The 26,966-nt window shown below is 46.5% G+C and overlaps 1 protein-coding gene across 1 annotated transcript in view; it reads right to left on the bottom strand.

The window, feature by feature from the left end:
- LARP1 (La ribonucleoprotein 1, translational regulator) overlaps positions 1-26,740 on the bottom strand; it is a 64,779-nt gene extending 38,039 nt beyond the window's left edge. The window contains exon 1 of the mRNA XM_007534382.3: positions 26,041-26,740. Coding sequence (XP_007534444.2) covers positions 26,041-26,431 — 391 coding nt within the window. The 5' untranslated portion in view covers positions 26,432-26,740. The remainder of the gene's footprint in view (positions 1-26,040) is intronic.
- Positions 26,741-26,966: the final 226 nt, after the last annotated feature.

Here is a 26,966-nt window from a genome sequence, read left to right as displayed (position 1 = left end):
CACCACGAAGCAGAGGCGCCACTCTGCTTCAGTGATGCTGGGTTTCTCACCTGGAGGATGGTGAGGGTGAAGTGAGTTGATAGAGCTGGCCCAAGACAGTATAAGATGGGCCTGCTCTCAGAAATTTCTGGGGCACACTTCCTTCATTCAGAGGTTCACCCTGGCCTCACAGAGGCCCAATATGCAGAAGGTAAGAGGCAGACTGGCTGGGAAGCAGCAGCCAGTGCATCTGCATGGTGGCCTTGGGGCTCTGCTCCTGCAGCACCAGCCACTCCAGACCAACTCTCCTTCAAGAAGTTATGGCAGACTTAGCCCTGAGCAGCTCTAAAAGTGAGAAGCGGCTGGGCGTCTTCCCAAACCGCCTTAGAACACCAGGAGCCTAGGGAATGACCATCAGCAGCCAAGTGGTGATGAACCTGGTTGAGGGTACATGTTACTGTATATGCTCAAAGACTCAGGTTTAAGCCCCTAGTTCCCACCTGCAAATGAGAAGCTTCAGGAGTGAAGCAGTGCTATAAGTCTCACACAGCTTCCCCAATCTCCACGCTGAATAAACTGCTGTGTCCACCACTCCTGGACAGGTTACTAACAGTCAAATGGTCTTAGAAAAATGTTTACAGAGCTACTGTGGAGCTCTCTGTAAAGACCTGTCACTGGGATGACTAATGCTTATCTTTTACTCTCCTTAACTTCCCCCGTTAGAGGTACTTTAGGGGAGAGGTACTTTAGGGGAAAGCGTGGGAAACCAACAAGCTCTACTAGTTTGTAACTGAGTTATATGAAGATAAGCCTAATGAAAAGGACTTCTCCATAAGAGGGACAACTACTACAGACCTCAAGGACACTTGTGAGCTGACAGTAAGTGTTCTGAATTAAAAAACTTAAGGGCTACTCCCCAAAAGCGCCAGCCTTTCAACCTATGGAGTTGAGTAAAAGTGGACCCCAGTGGGCTGGCAGGACTGCTCAGTTGAGCAATGAACCTGCTTTGCCAAAAGCACAACCCAGGTTCAAGTCCCCCATGGCATTAGAGAAAGTTTCAGCACTGTAGTCTCCCTTTCTCACTCTACCTGGGGAGAAACTCAATGACAAACAATCCCCCCCCCAAAAAAAAAAAAAAAAAAACTGAAGGGCAGTGGCTTGGACTCAGTCTTCAACAACTTTATCTCTGGGCAGCAAAGCTCCCAGGAGTGCAAACCAAGTCCTCTTTGGTCCCCAGGTGGGCACCTGACTCGGCAGAACAGTATTAGGGAAGGAAAGTGATCTCCAACTCACAGTCTGAAAAGTCCAACTGCAAAGGGTCTGCTCATCACCACTCTCATGTATGGAACACTGACAGTACAAAGTGACACATATGTAGGTGATACCCCAATTTCACAGTCTGAAAAGCTATGGTAGTGCTGGGATAGGGAAGGTGGAAAAATGTGAAAATGGGCCAGGCGGTAGCACAGCGGGTTAAGGACACACAGTGCGGAAGCACAAGGACCGGCATAAAGATCCCAGTATGAGCACCCAGCTCCTCACTTGCATAGGGGTCACTTCACAAGTGGTGAAGACAGCCTGCTGGTGTCTATCTTTCTCTCCCCCCTCTCAAATTTCTATCTTATCTAACAACAACAACAATGAAAAAAAATCCACCAGAGCAGTGGATTCATAGTGCAGGCAACAAGCCCCAGTAATAACCCTGGGCAAAAGGAAGGAAGGAAGGAAGGAAGGGAAGAAGGAAGGAAGGAAAAACAGGCTCTGATAACACCCAGGCCCAATAAGGAGTCTGGTCACAAATGTGGCTTGGTCAAAACCTGGAAGCAACCCAGGTGTCCAACAACAGATGACTGGCTGAGCAAATTGTGGTATATATACACAATGGAATACTATTCAGCTATTAAAAATGGTGACCTCACCATTTTCATTTGATAGTGGATGGACCTTGAAAAAAATCATGTTAAGTGAAATAAGTCAGAAACAGAAGGGTGAATATGGGATGATCTCACTCTCAGGCAGAAGCTGAAAAACAAGATCAGAAGAGAAAACACAAGTAGAACCTGAACTGGAATTGGCATATTGCATAAAAGACTCTGGAGTGAATGAGGGGAGAATACAGGTCCAAAAAGAATGTCAGAGGACCTAGTGGGGGTTGTATTGTTATATGGGAAACTGGGAAATGTTATGCATGTACAAACTGTTATATTTACTGTTGAATGTACAACATTAATTCCCCAATAAAGAAATTAAAAAAAAAAAACCTGTCACGAACCAACCCAGGTTTAAAAAAACAGTGGCTTGGTATGAAGCACATGTGTTTCTGCCTGATTTAGACAAGCAAGTTTCACAAGCTAATCAATTATTTGGAGTTATCTTTTATTTCTGGCTATGGGATGGTTTTTTTTTTTCAGATAAGAGAGACAGAGGGAACGACACCACACATGGAAGCTTCCTCTATTGTGGTGGAGGCCAGGTTCAAAATGGGTTTGAGGACTGGGGAGATTAATGTAAAAAAGCTTTTGTACCTGAGGTTCGGAGGTCTCAGGTTCAATCCCCAACACCAATAAGCCAGAGCTGAGCAGTGATCTGGAGGGGCCATGGTGGGGAGTGGGACAACTAAGTTGAGAATATGGAAAAGCAGGCAAATTATCTACATGAACCATGTTGCCAGTCCTATTTGGAGATTTTATGTCCTTACTTCACCTTCAGCAGGGCTGGGCTATGGATTTGTCCCATCACCACCCACACAAACCAAGTAGCCTTTGCTCACCCCACTGCTTTCCTCTTTGTATTCTGTCTACCTGCAAACCAAGCAGCACAGCACATTCTTGGCAGGCAGCTGAGTGTGTGTTTAAATGCTGCACTGCAGAGTAGGGCTGGTGGCAACTCCCCTCAGCAGTATGCACACTCACGTGGTCAATCTGCACGGCTCAGTCATCTGAGATCAAACCCAGCTGCCTGCAGGGGGCAGTAAAGGCATGGAGATTTGGAAAGCAGGTCTGGGTGAATTTCTCACAGGCATGCACTGGTTCTTCCAAAAGCTGTGTTGGAATTATAGGGCAACTGCTCTTGAAAAGCCATTTTTTAGGGGTGGGGTTACATAGCATAATGGTTATACAGAGACTCATGTCTGAGGTTTCAAAGTCCCAGGTTCAATCTCCTGTACCACCATAAACTAGAGCTGAGCAGTAATCTGGTTAAAAATAAATTAATTAAAAAGAAAAGGGGGCTGGGCAGTAGTGCAGCAGGTTAAATGCACATGGTGCAAAGTGCAAGGACCAATGCAAAGATCCCGGTTTGAGCTCCCGGCTCCCCACCTGCTGGTGAAGCAGGTCTGCAGGTGTCTATCTTTCCCCCCTGTCTAGATCCTCTCTAGATTTCTCTTCTGTCCTAACAATGACAGCAATGACAACAACAACAAAAGGGAAAAAAATTGCCTCCAATAGCAGTGGATTTGTGGTGCAGGCACCAAACCCCAGCAATAAACCTGGAGGCAAAAAAAAAAAAAAAAGCAGCTATATTTCTAAATATGTGTGCTTATGTGGGGATGTGCTTTATATGACTGGGGGGAGAGCATAGTTATGTAAATGATTATGTAAATGATTTTCTTAACTGAGGCTCATGGGCCAGGGTTCAGTGCCTGGTCCCACCATAAGGCAGTTGAACAGTACTCTGGTTCAGTGGGGGAGGTGGCGGGGGGGGGGGGGAGGGGGAGATGAGGCTGGAGAGTTACAACTTACTTATTGCATTTCAAAAAGCATGTGTATATGTGTGCATGCTTGTATACAGACACACATTTAAGGTCTACAAAAGTAGTGTCAATAGTCATCAGTCATATTTGCATATTGAGCACTTTTAATGTGGTTGGTCCAAACTAAGAAGTACGTTAAGACTATGACAGGGCCAGACAGTGGTGCACCTAGTTAAGTGTACACATTACAGCATGCAAGGATCCAGGTTCAAGCCCCAATCCCCACCTGCAGGGGAAAGCTTCACTAGTGGTGAAGCAGGGCTTCAGGTGTCTCTCTCTTATCACCCTCAATTTCTCTGTCTCTATCCAATAATAAAGATTAAAAAAAAAAAAAAAAAAGACCAGGCGAGGGTAAATGGTTATGCAAATGGTTATGCAAAGAGACTCTCATGCCTGAGATTCCAAAATCTCACACTCAATCCCCCCACACCACCATAAGCCAGAGCTGAGCAGTCCTTTAGTTTAATTTTAAAAAGTGCTTGTTTTTTTTTTATTCAGAAATGCTCCATTTCTTATTAACCTTCTAACTTTGTGCCTGCACCTTAAACACTTTGACAATGATTTTATGCTCCTCAATAAGGAAAGCACACTTGATCCTGTCATGAACACACTTAGTGCACATGGAACTACCATAGGCCCTGCTGACATGCTGACAGTCTCCTAAGGACGTTAGGCCTCAGGGCTGGGTGGTGGTGCACCTGGTTGAGCATACATGTTACAATGAGCAATGATCCTGGTTCGAACCTCCACTACCCACCTGCAGATATCTCTCTGTCTCCCTCCCTATGTTTCCCCCTTCCCTCTTGATTTCTGTCTCTCTTTTTTTTTTTAAAAAAAAAAAAAAAAAAAAAGGACTTTAGGCCTCACTGCACTAACTCCTTGAAGTCAGCCTGGACATACACCACTCGCAGGTTTGGGTGCCTTCCCAATATTCTTGGTGTAAAGGTAAACAATTCTATTATATGGGGTTCAGGACAGCCTAGGTTGTCGGTATGTCAAAAGTTGGACCATTGTGAATGCCTGTCGATGCCATCCCCCAAGTGCTTTAGTATTTTGGTAGAAACATTTATATTGGTTATAAAAGTTGACTCAATAGTATCCCGAATAGGTCAACTTTATGGGCATTATGTTGATTTTACCTTTTTAAAAATATTTTATTTATTTATTAATTGGAAACAGAAGGAGAGAGAAAGAACCAAGCACCACCCTGGTACATGTGCTGCCGGGGTTTGAACTCAAGACCTCGTGCTTGAGAGTCTGATGTTTTATCCACTGCGCCACCTCTTGGACCACTTTTTTTTTTTTTTAATATGGCTGTACTAGAGAATCTTTTAAGTATGGATATAACTTATACTGTAGTTCTATTAGGTAGCACTTTCCAAACGTATATACAGTCCAGCGGCCTGGGAGGTGGCACAGTGGATAAAAGCACTAGACTCTCAAGCATGAGGCCCCAAGTCCCAATATCCAGATTGAATGCACCACAGTGATGTTCTGGTTCTTCTTCCCTCACTCTCTTCTGACTCCCATTCCAAAGGCTCTGATGTCCCAGGTTCAATCTCTCAGCATCACCATAAGGCTGAGTAATGCTTTGGTTAAAAGATAAATAATAGGGTCTGCAAATGTTTATCTTTCTCTCTACCTTTCTATCCACCCACCCCCAATTTCTCTCTACCCTATTTAAAAAAAAGTCACCAAAAGTAGTGGATTCCGGTCCCAAGCCCCAGCAGTAATCTTGTAAGGAAGGAAGGAAAGAAAACACTACAATGCTTAATACTACTTATAGTGGCTAATGGGACAGATCATAAAGTGATTTCTTCTTTTCTTTTGCTAAAATATTTGGACCTTTTTCTATAATGAATCAGTGTTGCTTAAATTAGTCGAATAATCTACCCAACCCTAAAGACACTAAGACATCCAATAAATACAGTATTTCTCATTCCCTTTGATAACACTGAGCCTGAAATACCACCTACCCAGGCCCTCTCTCTGGCTCACAAGCCCTGACTGGAAACCAGAAGGTCAGCAATTCTCTAGCAGGGAGCACATGGCCAAACAGAGGTGGAAGTAGGGGGCATGTGTACCCAGAACTCCAGCTTCAGGGACTGGACCCTCCCCCCACTCAGGGTTGTCAGAGACTTAATGCATAGTTCTGCAGTCAAGATGGGGACAGCGGGTGTCTCTCACCTATAAATAGTTTTCTGGTGGGGCATGATTCTTTTGGCTCAAAAAACACAAAACTAATATTAAGGCAGAATTTCTGGGGTCAGACTTGGATCAGAGGAACCAAGTAACTAGCACTAGTCTTGTCAAATTACAGCTCTCCAAAATCTCTCTTCAAAACTATTCTAACTTTAACTGGATCTCAAAAGATTACCATGAAAATGAACCAAAACAGTGAATGAGCTATGTGCAATAAACATGAGGAGCGGAGAGACACTGGCCCTCACCAAGTCAGCCAACCTGAGGCAGATTCTAAGACACATGAATGGCACCTACAAGCACAAATCAAGCACAGCTTTGAGGAGTGGGGGTACAATCAGGAGAAACGAGCAGGCTGGCAGAACCCAAAGCCTGGACCTCAGTTGGATCATTTAGGCAGCTCACACTGACCCCCACCTTGCATGCGGATTGTCTTGAGTTTGAAAAATGAGGGCATTGGGCAGGGGTAGATAGCATAATGGTTATGCAAAGAGACTCTCATGCCTGAGGCTCCAAAATCCCAGGTTCAATCTCCTGCACCACCATAAACCAGAGCTGAGCAGTGCTCTGGTGTTTGTCTCTCTCTGCCATTTCTCTCAAAAATAAAATACAGGGAGTTGGGCGGTAGCACAGTGGGTTAAGCGCAGGTGGCACAAAGTGCAAGAATCAGTGTAAGGATTCTGGTTCGAGCCCCTGGCTCCACACCTGCAGGGGCGTCGCTTCACAGGTGGTGAAGCAGGTCTGCAGGTGTCTCTTTCCCTGTCTTCCCCTCCTCTCTCCATTTCTCTCTGCCCCATCCAAAAACAACATCAGTAACAACAATAATAAAACAAGGGCAACAAAAGGGAATAAATAAGTATTTAAAAAATTAAAAAATAAGTAAAATAAAATATATATTTTAAAAATGAGGGCATTTTTCTCATAAGGCAGGAACAGAACACCAAGACACCCTAGCAGTCAGGTCAGCTTATTCCCTACCCCTAAGTCTAGCATGCCATGATGGTACCCACGTCAGTCAACTACTACTCCTTCACCCACCCCCACCCAGAGAAAGCTCCTGACTGTCTGGGGTCACCCTCCTGTTTCACAGGTATACTACTACTGTGAATCATGGAGATTTTTTTTAGATGGGTCTATTTATAAAAGAGAACCAGAACACCATTCTGGCACATGGGTTGCTGCGCATCAAACTCAGAACCTCATGCTTGAGAAGACAAGGCCTTATCCATTGCGCCACCTCCCAGGAGCTCAACCAGTGTGCATTTTGGACAGTGACAAGTAAGGAAGTGAAGAGCAATCAGAAAACTTCCTCTTTAAGTGCTCTGGTCTCAGGGAAAATAGCAAGTTAGTTGAAATTAGGTCCAAGTCACTCTACCGTCACCATTACTAACAAATCACCGCCCCCCACCACCACCACAAACTTGTAGCAGTATAAAAAGGCCTCGCTATTCTGAAGTCACCTCTGTAGTATTAGCCCACCTGGGTCAAGCAGTAGCACAGCTGCAGAGTGTTTTCCAGGCTGTCTGTCTTGTAGCAAAAACGTGCCAGACAAACCCTGTCCAAATCCTGAGCCACAAATCAGAGAAGCAATCGATGGCTTTTTTTTTTTTTTAAATAATGCTGCAAATTTTGGGGGTGATTTGTTAGGCAGCAACAGATAACCACAACTACCTTGTTGGTTTCCTGGGTCTCTCCACTAAAATGGTAATCGAAGGGCAGGTCTTATGTCCTATTCCCAGCAAAACTCCCATAGTCAGACAGCAGGCTACTCAAGTCAGTGAGATAAGTCCATGCCTTTCACAGAGGTTTGGCTTAAGTCTAGACAAACCTGGCACTCAGAATACTTGATCTCTCAAGATGGGTCTGTTGTCTGCTACTAAGCAGGCTGACCTTGACCCAGTGGGCTAAGTAAGATCTAGATTCTAAATCTCAAGATCAGAAGCTGGGAAGAGGGGTCTAGAGGAAAAGGGTGTGCTGATTCTCAGCAACATAATCTAACTAGGACCAGGATATCAGAATCTTCACAGTCACACTGCTGCCAAGAGACAGGCTATTGTCAACATGGTCCTGAGGGCACTAACAACCTGTGGGTAATTCATCTAACCCAACAGCCAGAGCAGAATGCCCCAGACTAGGTAGAATTCAATAGTTTGGTAAAGCTCTAGGACCTAACACTCTAAAGCCACCCAATCAGAAGGAGGGAGCATTCCTCCTTAGGTCTGATCTTCTCTCACCTCTAGTCTGCAAAGTGAAAAAATCCTGCCGGGGAAGGACTCTGAAAGCCTATTGGTCCAACTCACATTTACAGGAGAGAGGTCCACAGAGGGTCAGTGAGTTGCCCAGTGATATCCCCTACCCTACAGGCTCACACAAACAACTGTGAGGAGCAGCAGACAAGAGCATCCAATGCTTCAGCAAGTCTCAGTCCATTCACCCAGCAGTAGGATAACATACAACTACCTAGGTCAGGCTTGCTCTCACCCAAGATCTAGACCAGCAATCCTGGCCACTTTCATAAGATGTACAAAGCACTTCAGAATCTGATACTGATCAAAGCCGCTACACTCACTTCACCTGCGGGAAGAATACGGAATACGACGGAGCTTAACATCTACCAGTTGGAATTGGCGTATTGCACCAAAGTAAAAGACTCTGGGGTGAATACAGGTCCATGAAGGATGATAAATGACATTGTGGGGGTTGTATTGTTAAATGGGAAACTGGGGAATGTTATGCATGTACAAACTATTGTATTTACTGTTGAATGTAAAACATTAATTCCCCAATAAAGAAATAAATTATTAAAAAAAAAAATCTACCAGTTGCCCTGCCAAGGCCATCATAAACAGAAACTGCTTTCTTCATGCGCTCCTCTGAGGCCTGAGAATACAACACCCAGAGATGCTTGTCTCTACACTACCCCCTTGCCCTCAGAGGCAGGGAAAGAGTCCTCCCTCACCCCCCACTCATGCCTTCAAGTCTTCCTAAAATCCTCACAAACTCTTCCACCACAAGGTTACTCCTCAGCCTATGAGTCAGAAAGATAGTTGTCCTTTCTCCCATGTAAGACAACACACAGTAGCCTACACTCACAACTCAGGTTAACACCCTATCTTAGGGGGGCTGACTTCTATCCTAGGACTGCAGCCACACAGGAACAGAGACTCAGCATGTCAAGGTCTTCTGAATTCTGCTGATGTAATTCACACACCAGATTATTCACCCATTTAAAGTGTGTAATTCAATGGCCTTGGATGTGACCTGGTGAAGCACTTCCAGGTATCAGACTCCGAAATATATATATATATATATATGTATGTATAGGGGGCTGGGCGGTAGCGCAGCAGAGCAGTGGGTTAAGCGCACATGGTGCAAAGTGCAAAGACGGTATAAGAATCCCAGTTCCACCCCCTGGCTTCCCACCTGCAGGGGGGTTGCTTCACAACTGGTGAAGCAGGTCTGTGGGTGTCTATCTTTCCCCACCTCTCGATTTCTCTGTCCTGTCCAACTACAACAGCAATAACAACAACAATAAGAACAATAACAATAAAAGGGAAAACAAAAGGGGGAAAAAAGCCTCCAGGAGCAGTGGATTCATAGTGCAGGCATCAAAACCCAGCAATAACCCTGGAGGCAAAAATAAATAAATAAATAAATAAATAAACAAACAAACAAATGTATAGACAGCAAAACAGCTCACTTAGAAAATGAGCTGCTTTGACATATATGCTCACCCACCTCTCAATACACTGAAAGAAGCTTTTGGTGTTGTGGTCCCTCCCTGTCTCTTTATGCCCCACTGTCTCTACTGCAACTGGTAAAGCAGTTGCAATCTGACCTTTGTGCCTGAAGTTCCAGGTTTGATCTTTGGTAGCACAAGAACTCAAGAGGAGCTCTGGCTTGTCTCTCTTCCTGTCACATGTGAAACCCTTTCATATGCAATAAATAAATAAATCTAAAAAGAAAAAAAAAAAAGGCCCACAAATCTCAAGGTTGCCCGATAAATGTCCTTCATTCTAGGATATAGGTGATTAGTTCCAACTGTTTTTAGGGCAAGGGAGATAGCATAGTGGTAATGCTAAAAGATTTTCATGACTGAGGATCCAAAATCCTATATTCAAACCCCTTTACTACCATAAGCCAGACCTGAATAGTGCTTTGGGTAGAAAAACTGATTTTAAATGCAAGGTCACTCGTGTAGGATGGTGATGCAGTGGCTATAGAGGTGTAAAAGTATGAGGTCCAGAATTTGAACCCTGGCATAATGGTGCTAGTGATGTTCTGTTTCTCTCACATGTTAATAAATAAATAAATCCTTAAACAATAAATGTGCAAGGACACAGGTTTAAACCCATTCCCCACCTGTAGGAAGAAAGTTTCCCAAGCAGTGAATCAGTACTGCAGGTACCTACCCCTCTCTCCCTCTCTATTGCTCTTTCCTCTCAATTTCTGTCTCATCAAATTAAATTAAGTTAAAAATAAATAAACACAAAGTTGGTGGGGAAGAGAGCATAATGGTTATGCAAAAAGACTTCCAAAGTTCTAGATTCAATTCCCAGCACCACCATAAACCAGAGCTGAGCAGTACTGTTAAAGGAAAAACAATAGTAAATAAAAGGGAGATAGCATAATGGTTATGAAAAACTTTATGCCTGAGGCTCTGAGGTCACAGGTTCAATCCCCCAGCACCACCATAAACTGAACAATGCTGAGGAGCAGGATAGAGCGGGAAGAGAATCAAAACTTGTCAGCAGGCTTGGACTGAACTTAAGGTGGAGGTGCCCAGCTTTGACTTCTAATATTCACTACCATGTCTTTGCTAGTTTCATGTCTAGATGAGCCCACCACTCCTGAAAGACTTCCCCCCTCTCCTAATAGAGGTAAGAGAGGGAGATGGTAGAGACATCACAGTACTACTTGGTAGTGGTCAGAGACTCAAGCCCTAACACACAATAAAGTGTGTGCTCTACCAAGTGAGCTGTCTCCCAGTTCCCCTATAACATTTTTTTTTTAAGTTTATCACTGGGACTTCTTCACTCCAGGCTGCCTTTTCAAATAGACATACATAAAGCTGCCACTGCACCAAAGCTTCCTTCAGTGTAGTGGGGGCCAGGATTGAACCTGGCTATGACTAAGCAATAGAACTATTCTGTCAGTCACACCACCACCACCACCACCACCACCACCACACACACACACACACACACACACACACACACACACACACACACACACACACACACACACACACACACACACTCTGCCAACATTGTCTTGTCTACCCCAGAATTTCAGAGTCTGACAAGCGCTGATTTTTTTTTTCTTTATTCCCCAGGAAGTGGTACAGTGGATAAAGCATCTGTTGGGTTCTCAGGCAAGATGTCCTGAGTGAGTTTCCATACCTGGTATCATATGTGCCATAGTGATTTTTCTGGTTCTTCCCCATCCCATAAATAAACCTTTTTTAAAAATCACCGTTATGGGGGTCTGGGGGCTAGGTAGCACATCAGGTTAAGTGCAAATGGCACAAAGCACAAGGATCAGTGTAAGGATCCTGGTTTGAGCCTCTGGCTCCCCACCTGCTGGGGGTTTGCTTCACAAGTGGTGAAGCAAGTCTAAAGGTGTCTGCCTCTCCACCTCTCTGTCTGCCCCTCTTCTCTTCATTTCTCTGTCATATCCAACAATAAAAACAATAATAACGATAAACAAGAGCAACAAAAGGGAAAAATAGCCTCCAGGAGCAGTGAATTCCATAGTGCAGGAACTGAGCCCCAGCAATAACCTTGGAGGCAAAACAAATCATCATTATGACAGCAAACACAGTACCTCCTATAGCAGTCAAATACCTCTAGGGATGCTGATGAATGTTCTTAGTTCAGCAGACTGGGAAGCAGCACAGTGCATAGAGGACTGAACTACACAGCATGTGGCCCCAGGTTTAATCCCCAGCATTATATGTATCAGAGTGATGCTCTTGGGTTATTCTCTTGCTCTCATTAATAGATTTTTTAAAAATCACTACTTGACATGAATTCGGACCTACTCATCCTACACTCTAGAGTCCTTTCAGGGTCAAAGTAAACAGGTCAATTTAAATACTGTATTTCAAAACTGGCATGTCCACAAGCCCAAATTCTGATTTCTGGGCAAAATAATTCTAATTCTTTCAGCCATCTCCCTCAATATAGAAGGTGTGCGTGCCCTATCAGCCACCTCCTCTGTATGTCTGATTTCCTGTTTCCCTCCCACATTCTGCAGAAGCAGCATCCAAGATCCCACACCCAAATCCAATCTTACCCTGTACACTCAAACCAGAGGCCTGGAAGATACTGCAGCAGATCAAGCATGTGTTCAATCACTAGCACCGCTTTGGTTCTCTTAAAAAAACAAGTCAGGTTTCTATCTATGTAGATACACCAGGTCCTTGAATACCATTTCCTGGAACCAGGGGCACACAGGTAAATCTCACATTACCCTGTGCAAGAACCACCTGGTTCAAGACCACATTATCATCTACAGGGAGGCTTCTTAAGCAGTGGGGCAGTATTGTAGACAACTCTTTCTCCACCCTCATTTGTCTGTTAGAAAAAGAAAATAAAGGGGCCGGGAGGTGGCGCACTTGGTTAAGCGCACACACTACAATGTGCAAGGACCTGGGTTTGAGCCCCTGGTCCCCACCTACAGGGGGAAAGCTTCGTGAGTAGTGAAGTAGAAATGCAGGTGTCTCTTTCTCCCTCTCCTCTCAATTTATGTCTCTATCCAATAATAAAAATGAAAATTAATGGATTAAATAAAATTTTAAGAAAATAAATGATAAAAGAGACTGCCAGTAGCAGGTTAAGTGCACATAGTGCAAAGTTCAGAACCAGCACTAGGATCCCAGTTCGAGCCCCCGGTTCTCCACCAGCAGGGGAGTCACTTCACAGGCTCTGTCTCTCCCCTCCTCTCTCCATTTCTCTCTGTCCTATGAAAAAAGAAAAAAGTGGTATGTATCATCATGTAGGCAACAAGCCTTAGTGATAACACTGGTGGCCAAAAAGGGGGGGAGGTGGGTCTCACTAGGGGAAGCATTGGAGTTGTACACCTGAAGCTCTCAGTTCCCCAGCAACGTATGTACCAGTGATACTCTGGCCTCTCAAGCTCTTGTCTCCTGTAAAATGCTCTCTCTTCTTGTGTATGAATCTTTTTTTGGTTGCTGCCAGGGATTTACTGCTCTGGACTTAATATGGGGGCAGGGTTTGTTATAAAATATTTATTTAATACTAGAACCTGTACTATAAAGCTAGAATCAAAACTGTGGCTTCTTCCCTACTCTCTCTACCTCTGGGGGGGGTTGTTTTTAAAAAATTAATATGAATAAAGCCTCTGAAGACAAGCCATCATTGTTTGTCAGATCACCACTTAGAATGCTTGCCAGACTCCAGTCACACTCTCATAATCACTAATTCACAATCAGCAAAATTTTAGGATGTGGGTGCTACAGATCAAACTCTACTGAATCTCAGAAGCCACCAACCTGTCCGAAGGCAGTCAGCTGGTAAGTGGTGAACTGACTCCAAAGTCCATGTTCCAACCCCCAGGAGTTGAGTAAAAACAGAAATTGGCTAGGAAGGAATCAAAGGCTTATAGTTAAGTTTCACCCTTGCTTTTTATTGTCATTTTGAACAATTCCAATTTGCTTTCTAGGTCTGACCTAACCTGTAAATGAAGGCACTTAAATTCGGAGACCACCAGGGTCTCTTATACCTGTAAACACTCTTTCAAGATAAGGAAGGATTGGGACTGAGTTGGCATGGGTTTGGGCTAGGTCAGCCTAAGTATGGCCCAGCTAAAGAAGACAGCTGCCTGTCAACGAAAACACAAGTAGAACCTGAAATGTAACTGGCATATCGCACCAAAGTAAAAGACTCTGGGGTGGGTGGGTGGGGAGGATACAGGTCCATGAAGGATGATAAATGACATAGTGGGGGTTGTATTGTTAAATGGGAAACTGGGGAATGTTATGCATGTACAAACTATTGTATTTACTGTTGAATGTAAAACATTAATTCCCCAATAAAGAAATAATTTTTTAAAAAAAGACAGCTTGCCTGTCTGTAGGCGTGCAGGCCAAGGCAAACAATGAACTCCCGCACAGGTGTAGAAACAGCTGATGGAGAGGAAACCTTGTGTGATTGGCTGTCTATGGAAAAACCCACTATCTAAGCTGCCAGTGGCTGGTGGCAGGCAGTCTAGATGTGGGCCCAGGAAACCCTGCCACATGGAAGCCAGTCCCCTGTTACTACCTCTAGGGCCTCCTTCCCTACCCATCTAGAAGGTCTTTCAACTCAAGTATGAGCTCAAAGTTAGGCTAGTTCACCAACAGATGTACTTCTCTAACAGGTGAAATGCACTCCAGCCACCTTGGCTTCCAAAGGGTCAGAGTGAGCCCATAAACTACAGCCACTCCCTCCTTCTAAAAGGACGACAGCTGATCATTGCCCAAGACCTACCCTTCAGGAATGACTCGGAAGACTGCTCCCTTTTGTCATCTGCCCCCCAAAGGATCAGGCTGGAAACCATACACCATCTACTCAAACAAAAAGCTGTACCATGTGGCCAAAATAATCTTTCAAAAGTAAAAGCTTGCCCACACCACTGCCTCACTTAAAATTTTCAACAGCTCTCCACTGCCTTCAATAAAAACCAACACTACCTCCCTAGTCAGCCATCTATCTACACTAAAGCCATAGGCAAATAGGCCTTTTCCCAACCAAGATGAGGTCTTGCTCTATGCTCTTTCTCAGAGAACTCCTACCCATCCTGACTACTTCACCTAAGCCAGGGTTTCCTTCAGACCAGCTGCCTTGGCCTACAGAGAACTGGTTACCCCTGCAACTCCCAAAAGATCCTATTCACTGAGCTGGGATGACAGAACAGTGGTTATGAGAAGACTTTCATGACTGAGTCATCAAAGGCCTCAGGTTCAATCCCCTGCACCACCATAAGCCTGAATTTAGCAGTGCTCTGGTATAAAAAGTGAGAGATTCACCATTCATTCACTAAAAGTTGACCAAGCCTGCCAGGTATCAGATATGACATAGGTGCTGGGGAAGAGCAGCAATCAAACACTCAAACCTCTCACCCAATGGTGGTAAAAACTAAGAGGAAAACAAAATAGACTGAAACTGAGGGTGGGGGCCAGCCACATGTATAAACTGGGCCAAAAAGGTCTCTCAATCAGTTTCAACAGGAACCTCAACAAAGTAAGGGGGTGAGCCCTGCAACTGGGGAAGAGAATTCCAGAATAGTCCCGAGGCAAGAGAATACATGTCTGAAAAGCAAGGCTGGGCTGCAGAAAGGGAAAGTTGTTAGGGGTCTCAGTGTACCCTACAGACTGGAAGTTTCACTCAAGGTGAGAGGCACAGCCAGGAGGTAAGCAGCAGCATGTGTGCACCCCCTTGGCACAGAGGGATGGGAACAGTCTTCCACTCTGGGTTCACTTCAGGAGCCCATCAGCCAGAGTGGCAAATGAGATGTGAGGTGACAGGAACAAAGGTAGCAAGTGTGATGTCATGGTTGTCAGTCCGAGCAAGTGGAAGCACAGAATTGCTTTTCAGCCTATTTTTAGAAGCAGCATTGCTTCATTTGAGTAGAGCAGATGCCAAGGTTCTGGGAAGCAAATTAGTAGAATACCCTTCCTGCTCTTGAGGTACCAGGAACTGAATGAACCAGGATACCAGCAAAAGAGAGTAAAGACCAGACAGGGTCAGGAAGCCATTCACCATGCTCTGGTCTTGGTGGGATTGTGGCTCCTGAAAGGTCTCCACTTCCTCTGGAAGCAGGGATCAGAAAAAGTCAACTCCAGGGCCAGGATGTATGTCTTGAGGACACTGTGTTACCAGAAGTCTGGAAGGCATGAGGTAGTCATTTGGGTTCACTAATGGCATATCAGTAGTCCAGGAGGCAGTGCAATGGATAAAGCATTAAACTTTCTCTCTCTCTCTCAACTTATTTATTTTCCCTTTTGTTTCTCTTGTTTTTATTGTTGTGGTTATTATTGTTGTTGTTATTGATGTTGTCATTGCTAGACAGGACAGAGAACAATGGAGAGAGGAGGGAAAGACAGAGAGGGGGAGAGAAAGACACCTGCAGACCTGCTTCACCGCCTGTGAAGCGACTCCCCTGCAGGTGGGGAGCTGGGGGGCTCGAACAGGGATCTTTGTGCCAGTCCTTGCACTTCACACCATGTGCGCTTAACCTGCTGTGCTACTGCCCAACTCCCCCTCTCTTTTTAAAAAGATTTTATTTATTCATGAGAAAGAAAGGAGGAGAGAAAGGACCAGACATCACTCTGATACATGTGCTGACAGGGATCAAACTTGAGAATCCAATGCTTTAGTGCTTGAGAGTCCAATGCTTTAGTCACTGCGCCACCTCCCGGACCACTAAAGCATTAGACTCTTAAACATGAGGTCCTAAATTTAATCCCTGGTAACACATGTCTAGTTCTTTCTCATTCTCCTATCTTTCTCATTAGTAAGTAAATAAAATCTTTTAAAAGGGAGGGGGATTGTGTATATGTGTATGTCTGTATCTGGGATTAAATCCAGGGACTCTCAGATGCAAAGCCCCTCACCACACCAAATAGAGAGATTCACCTGGTCAGCTTTATGGAATTATCCGGAAATGCCCAGCCTCCTCACCCCCCACCATGACTCTAAAGGTCCACAAGCATGCTGTCAAGGCTGTCTCCCGTATTCTGGGAAACCCAAGCTAGCTGCCAAGCTGACCCTAGTAATGGTCACAAATAGTGCTGTTTAGAAATTAAGCTAACTCCTGATTATCATCCGCACTCAGCAGACACCTCTCAGAAAGATCATCACCAATCATGAACTGGGCCAACCTGTGCCCAGAAAGAACAGGGACTAGTCCCCTCCTGTAAGAATACATACTAGAAGGGTAGTCAGGCAGTAGCGCAGCGGGTTAAGTGCACGTGGCACAAAGCACAAGGACTGGCATAAGGATCCTGGTTTGAGCCCCCAGCTCCCCACCTGCAGGGTAGTTGCTTCACAGGCGGTGAAGCAGGTTTGTAGGTATCCCTTCTGTCTTCCCCTCCTCTCTGTCCTATCCAACTACAACAACATCAATAACAACAATAATAACTACAACAATAAGAAAAGGCAATGGATAAAGCACTGGACTCTCAAGCAGGAGGTCTCAAGTTCAATCCCTGGCAGCACGTGTACCAGAGTGATGCCTATCTCTTTCTCTCTCCTCCTATCTTTCTCACTAATAAAAGAAAAAAAAAAGGGGGGGCAACAAAAGGGAAAATAAATAAATTTAAAAAAAAAAAAAAAAGGAACACAGACTAGGAGTGACCTGGGAGGTGGCTCAATGTATAGTGTGTTGGATTCTCATGCCTAAGGCACACATGTGCCAGTTATGCTCACATGTGCCAGTTATGCTCGTTCTCTCAACAATGAATAAATCTGCTTAAAAAAATACTGGTGGGGAGTTGGGTGGAGTTACTTCACAAGCGGTGAAGCAGGTCTGCAGGTGTCTATCTTTCTCTCCCCCTCTGTCTTCTCCTCTCTCCATTTCTCTCTGTCCTATCCAACTACAACGACATCAATAACAATAATAACTACAACAATAAAACAACAAGGGCAACAAAAAGGAAAATAAATATTTTTTAAAAGTTAAAAAAAATATACTGGCTAGGAAAGTTGTCAGAGACTTCCACCACCCCACTGCTGCTCCCTGTGGCTCCATTAACATCTCAAAGCATCCTTCTTTTCATGAAGGTAGCAAGACAAGGCCATCTTCTCTCCTGGCCACTCCCTTCAATCATTCTGTCCAAGCACCCATGAGCCTGAAGGAGGCCCCAGCACCCTAATTACCCCCTTTGTGCTTGCCTTGGATTTTTGCAAACATGTGCACTCTCATGTGCCCAGCTCTCCATTTTAAAGAGATTTCTGTGGTTCCTGACCAGCTCCTCCTCCTCCTCTCCCTACCAGCTTCCTAAGTGGAATGTAAACTGGTTAACAGTCATCAAATGCCCACTCTAGCCTAGTGAAACATCCAGCCACCACATTAGAACCACACCCTATGCACCTCAAATTCATAATGTCGTATCACTCCTGACAAAATAATTTAATGTTATCTAGAGCGATTAGATTTATTCAACTGCCATCAAAATGTCTACTCACAGCTGGCTCGTGCCTCAACCCTTTTCATCTGGAATGGTTGCCCTTTTCCTGAAAATGCCATTTAAGGCTGGTGGTATAGCTCAGGAGTAGTGTGTGTGTGTCTTGCACCTGAGTCCCTAATATAATCCCAGGCACAGACACACAGACAAATAATTCCCACACACACACCCATGGACATCTAAATCTTCGACAAAGGTGCCCAGACTATTAAATGGGGAAAGTAGAGACTCTTCAACAAGTGATGTTGGAAAAATAGGGTTGAAACATGCAGAAGAACGAAACACAACCACTATATTTCACCAAACACAAAAACAAATTCCAAGTAGATCAATTACTTCAATGTTAGACCAGAAACCATCAAATGCTTAGGGGAGATACTGGCAGAACTCTTTTCCATCTAAAGTGTATGGGCATCTTAAATGATACAAATCCACTACAAGGAAGACTAAAACAAAACTAAACCAATGGGACTACATCAAATTAAAAAGCTTCTGCATAGCAAAAGAAACTACTGCCCAAACAAAGAGACCTCTTACAGAATGGGATAGTTAAAAAAAATTTTTTCCCTCCAGGGTTATTGCTGGGCTTGGTGCCTGCACCATGAATCCACCGCTCCTGGAGGTCATTTTCCCCCCTTTTTGTTGCCCTTGTTGTTGTAGCCTCGTTGTGGTTATTATTATTGCCATTGTTGATGTTGTTCGTTGTTGGATAGGACAGAGAGAAATGAAGAGAGGAGGGGAAGAGAGAGGGGGAAAGATAGACACCTGCAGACCAGCTTCTCCGCCTGTGAAGCGACTCCCCTGCAGGTGGGGAGCCGGGGGGCTCGAACCGGGATCCTTACGCCGGTCCCAGCGCTTTGCGTCACATGCGCTTAACCCACTGCGCCACTGGCCAACCCCCAGAATGGGATATTTTTATATGCCATACATCAGACAAGAGACTAATAATCAAAATATATAAAGAGCTCACCAATCTCAGCAACAACAACAACAACAAAAAAAAATGACCCCATCCAAAAATGGGGAGAGGATATGAACAGAATATTCACCCAAGGGGGGTTGTGGAAAATTGGTAAATGTTACACATGCACAAACTACTGTATTTTATTGTTGACTGTAAACCAATTAATCCCCCCAATAAAAGAAAAATAATAATTCACCTTGTGGAATTTCTCTTTCAGAGTCTGTGTAATTACTACCTTACTATTCATTTGTTCCTCTATTTCCAGAGACCTATGGTTCTAACAGGTCTGTTTGTTTATTTATTTATTTATTTATTTTTACTTAGTGGTGGTGGGGAGATTTTCATAAATAACACTGAAAAATTTCTTTTTAAAAACAAATTTTTAAATTTTTTATTATCTTTATTTATTGAATAGAGACAGCCAGAAATTGAGAGGAAAGGGGGAGATAAGAGAGGAAGAAAGCTCAGGCAGAAGTTGAAAAACAAGATCAGAAACGAAAACACAAGTAGAACCTGAAATGTAATTGGCATATCGCACCCAAGTAAAAGACTCTGGGGTGGGTGGGTGGTGAGAATACAGGTCCATGAAGGATGATAAATGACATAGTGGGGGTTGTATTGTTAAATGGGAAACTGGGGAATGTTATGCATGTACAAACTATTGTATTTACTGTTGAATGTAAAACATTAATTCCCCAATAAAGAAATAAATTATTTAAAAATAAATAAATAGAGAGAGAGAGCGGAAGAAAGATACCTGCAGCCCTGTTTCATCACTCCCAAAGCTTTCCCCTGCAGGTAGGGACCAGGGACTTGAACCTGAGTCCTTGTACATTGTAACATGTGCACTCAATCAGGTGTATCACCACCTGGCTCCTACCACTGTGAACTTTCTATTATCAGTTACACTGTAAGCTACAGGACATCTGACTACTCCTTGGTTTTCCCTGATGTGCACCCCCACACATTAGATCTAGAAATCAGGAAGAGGCCCTTTACACTATGGCAAATATATACACATCCGGCAGGGGTAGATAGTATGATGGTTATGCAAAGAGACTCTCATGCCTGAGGCTCCAAAGTCCCAGGTTCAATCCCCTGCACCACCATAAGCCAGAGCTGAGCAGTGCTCTGTAAAAAAAAAAAAAAAATTAAAAAATTAAAAAAATATATATATATACACACACACACACATCCAAGGTCTGCTCTGATTTCTCTTATGAAATGGGTCTACTGAAAATGGTGTGACAAACACACACTGGGGGAGAGGAACGGTGAAGCTCCAGGTAGAGTGTACACCATCTTGGCACAAAGACAATGGTTTGAGCTCCCAGAGCCACATGGGAGCACCAGGCAAAGCTAGAGTGGTGCCATGGTGTCTCACACCCGCCCCACCACCACATCTGGGGAGATAAAGAAAAAAAAAGGGGGGAGTCGGGTGGTAGCGCAGCGGGTTAAGCGCAGGTGGCACAAAGCACAAGGACCGGCATAAGGATCCCGGTTCGAACCCCGGCTCCCCACCTGCAGGGGAGTCGCTTCACAGGCGGTGAAGCAGGTCTGCAGGTGTCTATCTTTCTCTCCTCCTCTCTGTCTTCCCCTCCTCTCTCCATTTCTCTCTGTCCTATCCAACAACGACAACAACAATAATAACTACAACAATAAAACAAGGGCAACAAAAGGGAATAAATAAATAAAATAAAAATTTTTTTTAAAAAAAGGCTGAGGAGGATCACTCACCCACTAGATGACACCCATTACCACGTACTGAGTACATGTAATGTACAATTTCAAGCCCCAAGCACCACATGGGAGCACAATGCATGGTATCACTTCTCTCTCCCTCTCAGGCTCTCTCTTAAATTTAATTAAAATAAGGAGGGCTGGCATAATAGCTCACTTTTGATACTACAGCACCAAAGCTTCCTTCAGTGTGATGAGAGCTGGGTTTCAACCTGGGCTGTACCCACAACAAAATGTGTAAATGTTGATCTCTCAAACATGCATATGTTTGAGAGATCAAACTTCCCAGCACTGCATATGCTAGGATGATGCTGATTCTCTCTTGCACCCTTTTCTCATAAGTAAATACATAAATAAGCAAACCTTTAAAATATAGTGATTACTAAGCAGGTAATGTTAGATGCTCTATACCTAGTCATATATTTAACATCATCACCCTCTTTAAAAGTTCCAATTGTGGTCCGGGAAGTGGCGCAGTGGATAAAGCACTAGACTCTCAGGCATGGGGTCCTGAGTTCAGTCCCTGGCAGCACATGTACCAGAGTGATGTCTGGTCCTTTCTCTCCTCCTATCCCTCAAATAAATAAGTAATTTTTTTTAAAGTTCCAATTAGGGTGGGGGTATAGCATAATGGTTATGCAAAGAGACTTTCATGCCTGAGGCTCTCAAGTCCCAGGTTCAATCCCCCATACCACCATAAGCTAGAGCTGAGCAGTGCTCTGGTTAAAAATAAATAAATAAGTAAAATTTTTAAAGTTCCAATTATTCTCATATTGAGGGTGAGGTCGCAGTAGCTCAGAGAAAATGAATAATTCACTCAAGACTGCACAGCCAGTCAGAAGCAAAAGTAGAACTAAAAAATACAGATCCCAGGACAGTCTTTACCTCCATCCAGCCCACTCCTGCAGTGGGAAGGAAGGGGTCGTGGTCTGAAGTAGCTTTATTATCTGTGTCGAGATTGGGGAGCAGGGCAGGGGAGACAAGGACAAGTCTAAACCCAGAAAGGAAAGTAGAGAAGGCATGTGCACGTTTTTTTTTTTTTTTTTTTTTTTTTGCTCCCAGGGTTATTGCTGGGGCTCAGTCACGAATCCACTGCTCCTGGAGGCTATTTTTAAAATTTTTATATTTATTTATTTTCCCTTTTGTTGCCCTTGTTTTTTTATTGTTGTCATTATTGCTGTCATTGATGTAGTCATCGTTAGACAGGACAGAGAGAAATGGAGAGGAGGGGAAGACAGAGAGGAGGAGAGAAAGATAGACACATGCAGACCTGCTTCAAGACCTGCTTCACCGCCTATCAAGCGACTCCCCTGCAGGTGGGGATCCAGGGGCTCGAACTGGGATCCTTATGGAGGCTATTTTTTCCCCTTTTGTTGCCCTGCTTGTTTTATTGTTGTTGTAGTTATTATTACTGTTGTTACTGATGTCATTGTTGTTGGATAGGAGTTGTTCCTTGTTCAATGTTGTTGGATAGGAGCTGTTCCTTGCGCTTTGTGCCATGTGCACTTAACCTGCTGCGCTACCACCCAACCCCCCCACCCCCGCATGTACAAGTTTATTTGGGGATAATGATCCCAAGGACCACCATAAAATGGCTGGGTTTACAATCCTTTATTCTGTTTTATCAATTAATCACAATTCTACAGGACATATAAAAATGATGACAGAATGTAAGTATTCAAGTCTTCAACCTTCCTTTAAAAAACAAAAAGATGGGGGCTAGGAGGTAGTGCATCCATGCACATAGCGTGGAGCGGGGTACAAGGACGGGTGCAGGGATCCTGGTTCTAGTCCCCAGCTCCCCATTTGCAGGGAGGTTACTTCACAGGGGGTGAAGCAGTCTGCAGGTGTCAATCTTTCTCTCCCCCCTCTCAATTTCTTTCTAAACTGTCCAACAATAACAAGGGCAACAAAATGGGAAAAAATAGCCTCCCAGAGCAGTGGATTCATGGAGCAGGCACGGGAGCCCCAGCAATAACCCTAGAGGCAAAAACAAAAACAAACAGGGAGCCGGGGGTAGCGCAGCGGGTTAAGCGCAGGTGGCGCTAAGCGCAAGGACCGGCATGAGGATCCCGGTTTGAGCCCCCGGCTCCCCACCTGCAGGGGAGTCGCTTCACAGGCGGTGAAGCAGATCTGCAGGTGTCTGTCTTTCCTCCTCTCTGTCTTCCCCTCCTCTCTCCATTTCTCTCTGTCCTATCCAACAACCACATCAACTACAACAACAATAAAAAGACAACAAGGGCAACAAAAGGTAAGATAAATAAATAACAATTACAAAAAAAAAAAATTTTCAAAAAAAACAAAAACAAAAAAAAAAACCACAATAAAAAGACAACAGCCCACCCCCCTTAACCAGAACACTAGCTCTAGCCTATTGTTGGTACTCAGAATAGAACCTGGGACTCTAGGTGCCTCTGGCATGAGAAGTCTTTTTGCATAATCATTAGGCTATCTCCAGGGAGCTTTTTTGATTCCCCCAGGCCCTAGACTATGGGACCCTGGTGGTTATGACACCTTCAAGTTTCAGGCCACACTGACTGCATGAGCCAGGGCACTTTTCTTTAGATTAAAGGGTCTTCCACCACAGCTGGAGAGCACACACGTACTTCCCAAAACAGTACTCTATACACAAGGCAAAGAAATCAAAACTAGCTTTTAAAACACTCAGCACACTGGTATTATTCCAAAGCAGAAACAGCCCATTTTAAGATTCCCCACTCTTCATGGCTCATAGACAAGCAAAACTTATTTTTGAGACAGATCTCATACACTTTTCTCCATGAAGCACTGATACAAACTCAGAAAAAAAAAAAAGATTCTTCCAACCTCCTTGTCCTACAGGTGGAAAAACAAGAGATTGAGAAAGTCCCCTAGCGAATTGGTCTCGAACACATGCTGTCAGTTACCACATGGCAGCCATCGGGCTAAATGCTTACACTAGCACCACAGCAAATGCTCACAGCAGCGTCCTGAGTCAGATAAATCATAATGTAATCCCTACTATACAAACAGGAAAGCTGGGCACAGAATGATAAAGTACTTGCCCAAGGGGGCACCTTTACCAAGTGGTAGAGCTGACATCTGAACACATGATTTAAACCCCAGCATCTTTGAAAATTATCTCTTCTTTTAACTATGGTGCCTGCCTCTCTTACATTGAGAGATGTCACTGAGGAAAAAAAAACTAAGACCTTTTCAAAATATTCTAAGGGAGTCAAATACAAAAGGGAAGTTGTAAACCCAGGACTTAAAACTGCAAACACAAGGTGGAATCTTAAACCAGAACAGAGAACCCACCGAAAAGGGGACTATGCCAAACCATGTTTTATTACTAGTTACTTCATATGTCCCTTAAAGAAGGAAAACACCAGCATCTGAGCCAAAAGGAGGTCTAAAAATAGGCATTTGCAACAAGCTTTGGAAAGCCTTTAGCTTGCTTATGAAGCACTCATTTATACAGACTCCCAAAAATATATGCATTACAAAGCATAAATATCCAAGCCCACCCATAGTGTCACTCCACTGGTGCCACATTTAACCTTGGCTATCCCGCACAGTTTGCTAAGGGGACGAGGCCTAATCTTACTTGACAATTCAATCACAGAATTCTCCTTAAGGAGAATGCATGCCCTAACAATAGACATGGAAGAATTCATATTACTTCCATTTGCCAGTCAAAAGCAATTATTTCAAGGGTTCAAACACTTTGTCTTAAGATTACATAAAAAGAGGCGAGTAGGTCTCCTGTACTTAAAACTAGCCGGCTTCTCCACTCTAAGGAAAAAAGCAAGATGCCAGCCAAGCTGTCGTCTTCCCACGATCAATAACCCCAGTGACGCACCCTTATCAAGGGCCCCTGGACTTGCACAAAATGCCAGCTCAGGCATCCAATACCACCTGATGTCATGGCTGAACTAAAAACCCACAAGGCAGGTTCACCATTAGCTAAGCAGCAGCAGTCAGAGCGAATAGCCCCATTTAAACTTCTGAAGAGTGCTCTCTCCTAGGGATGATTATACCCCTTTGAGTTTAAAGACGGGAGGAAGGACCAAAGAGTGTCTTAAAAGTTGCTTTCCCTCCCTCTGTGGGTGGATCAGGAGGGATTTGCAAGAAAATGGAGGTTTCAGCACAGTCCTTTGCATAAGAGGGTTCTGGAAGAGAAATGGGGGGGGGGGGCTGAGGGAAGACAACGCCGTTTGAGGTGCTGAGTAAATCCCCAGCGTCCCCTCCTCCAAATGAAGCAACCTCAAAAGTGAAAATTGCAACATGCCCTTTTCTGAGTAGGCCGTTCGGGTTTCCCTGGTACTCGGAGTGACTCCACTCCTGAATGGGAAGGCTTTCAGCTCCCCTTCCACTTTCCCCATTTCCATGGCTCAAACCAGTCAGCCTCTACCAGGCCCTGCGGGGGAGGAGGAGGGGAAGGGGAGAGTTTCGGAGAGAAAAAAAACAGCACTGAGTTCGCGGTCCCAGCCCATAGCGCTGCCCCCTCGGGCTGGGAAGCTGGGCCACGCCAAAAAGCCCCAACCCGAAGCATCCAGCCGCGCCCCCGAGTCAGCCAGCCCGGCGCGGAAGCCGCGCAGCCTCCATGTTCCTCGCCGCTGGCCCGCACGCGGCCTCCCCGCTCGGCGCCGCCGCCCAGGGACCGGGGCCCGACCCGGGCGGCACACCGGGGCGGGGGTGCGGAGGAATGCCGGGAAGGCCGCGCACGCTCCCCGCCGCCACCCGCACCTCCGCCCAGCGCGGCCCCACACAGGCCTCAGCGCATGGCGCCCAACTGTCACCGCGGCCACTCCCTCCCGCCGCACGCCCGCCCCGCGCCGTCCCGGGGTCGCGGCGCGGGCTCCCCCATCCCGCCCCGTGACACCGCCGCGCACCCCTCACCGCCCGTAGCCGCCCCCCGCCCCAGATCCCTCCCAACTCGCCAACTTTCCGCCGCGCCCCGCAGCTCCCCGACATATGCTCACGACACGGCCGCCACGCCACGGGGTCCCGGCCCCAACGGGCGCGCGGGGCTGTGGAAACCGCCCCCCGCACCGCACGCGGGGCCGCCCGCCGTCCCGCTGCCGGCGAGGTAGGCCCGACTAGGGCAGGCCGCCCACGGGCGGGGGCAGGGCCCGGCCGCACCGGGTCTCCGGGCACCCCGCCGCCCAAATCCCCGAGTCATCGCGCCCCGCGGCCCCGGAAGAGGCCCCGGGCAGCGACGGGGACACCCACCTGGAGGCGACTGTCCGTTCACCGCGGCCAGGCCGGGCGGCAGCGTGTTCTTGGTCCACGGGTTCACCTTGGGCGGGGGGGCCTCCACGAAGTCCCGGCGCGCCGCGCCCGGCGCCCCTCCGCCCGGCTCGCCGCTGCCCTCCTCGCCGTCGCTGCCGGCCGGGCTCTCGCGACCCGGAGGCCCACCGGCCTCCCGGGGGTGCTTGGCGCAGGGCGGCCGCGGTCTTCGGGCGCCGGCGTCCGGCTCGCCCCCGCCGACGTCGTTGGCCCCGGGCTCTCCTTTGCCCTCGGGCGCCGGCACCGGCGGCTTCTTCCTCACCAGGCCCCCGTGCTCCTCGGCCTGCAGGAGCGGGGCGCCCCCCGGCAGCAGCGGCTCCACCTGAGTGGCCATCTGCGCGTCCGCCCCCCCCCCCCCGAGCAGCCGGCGCGCCCGAGGCCGCCTCCCCGCCGCGAACTTGGCTCTCAGAGCTCCCGCGACGCCGGGCTGCGGGCGCTTGGCCCCGGTCCCCGCGGGCGAAGGCCGGGACTCACGCTAGGCGCGGCCCCGCTCCAGGTCGGACGCCAAGGCCCGCTGGCGGGGCGGGGGGCGGGGGGCGGGGGGAGGAAGACCCCCCACTCTGCGGTCCAGGCCTCCTCGGCGCGCGTCCCCCCCGCCCAGCCCCCGCGAGGCGCTTCCACGCGGAGCACCACAGGCTTCTCGTCCCGTCCCTCCCTCCCCCCCCGCCGCCGGGACGGCCCGGGATTCCCGGCTCGGGGGCTGCAGCAATATGGACGGCCGGGGGAGCGGCGCGGCGAGCCGAGCAGACCACGCGATCCGCGGCAGGCGGCGGGCGGACGCGCGCCTAGCGACGCGGCGACGAGGGGCGGGGCGGGGCGGCGCGGCGGGAGCGCGCTCGCCAGGCGGCCCGGAGCCTGCGGGCGGCGGC

Source organism: Erinaceus europaeus, chromosome 9 (assembly GCF_950295315.1).
Source record: "Erinaceus europaeus chromosome 9, mEriEur2.1, whole genome shotgun sequence".
Lineage (NCBI taxonomy): Eukaryota > Metazoa > Chordata > Mammalia > Eulipotyphla > Erinaceidae > Erinaceus > Erinaceus europaeus.
Note: the sequence above shows the minus strand (reverse complement) of the source record. Positions and strands in the feature narration are given on the sequence as shown.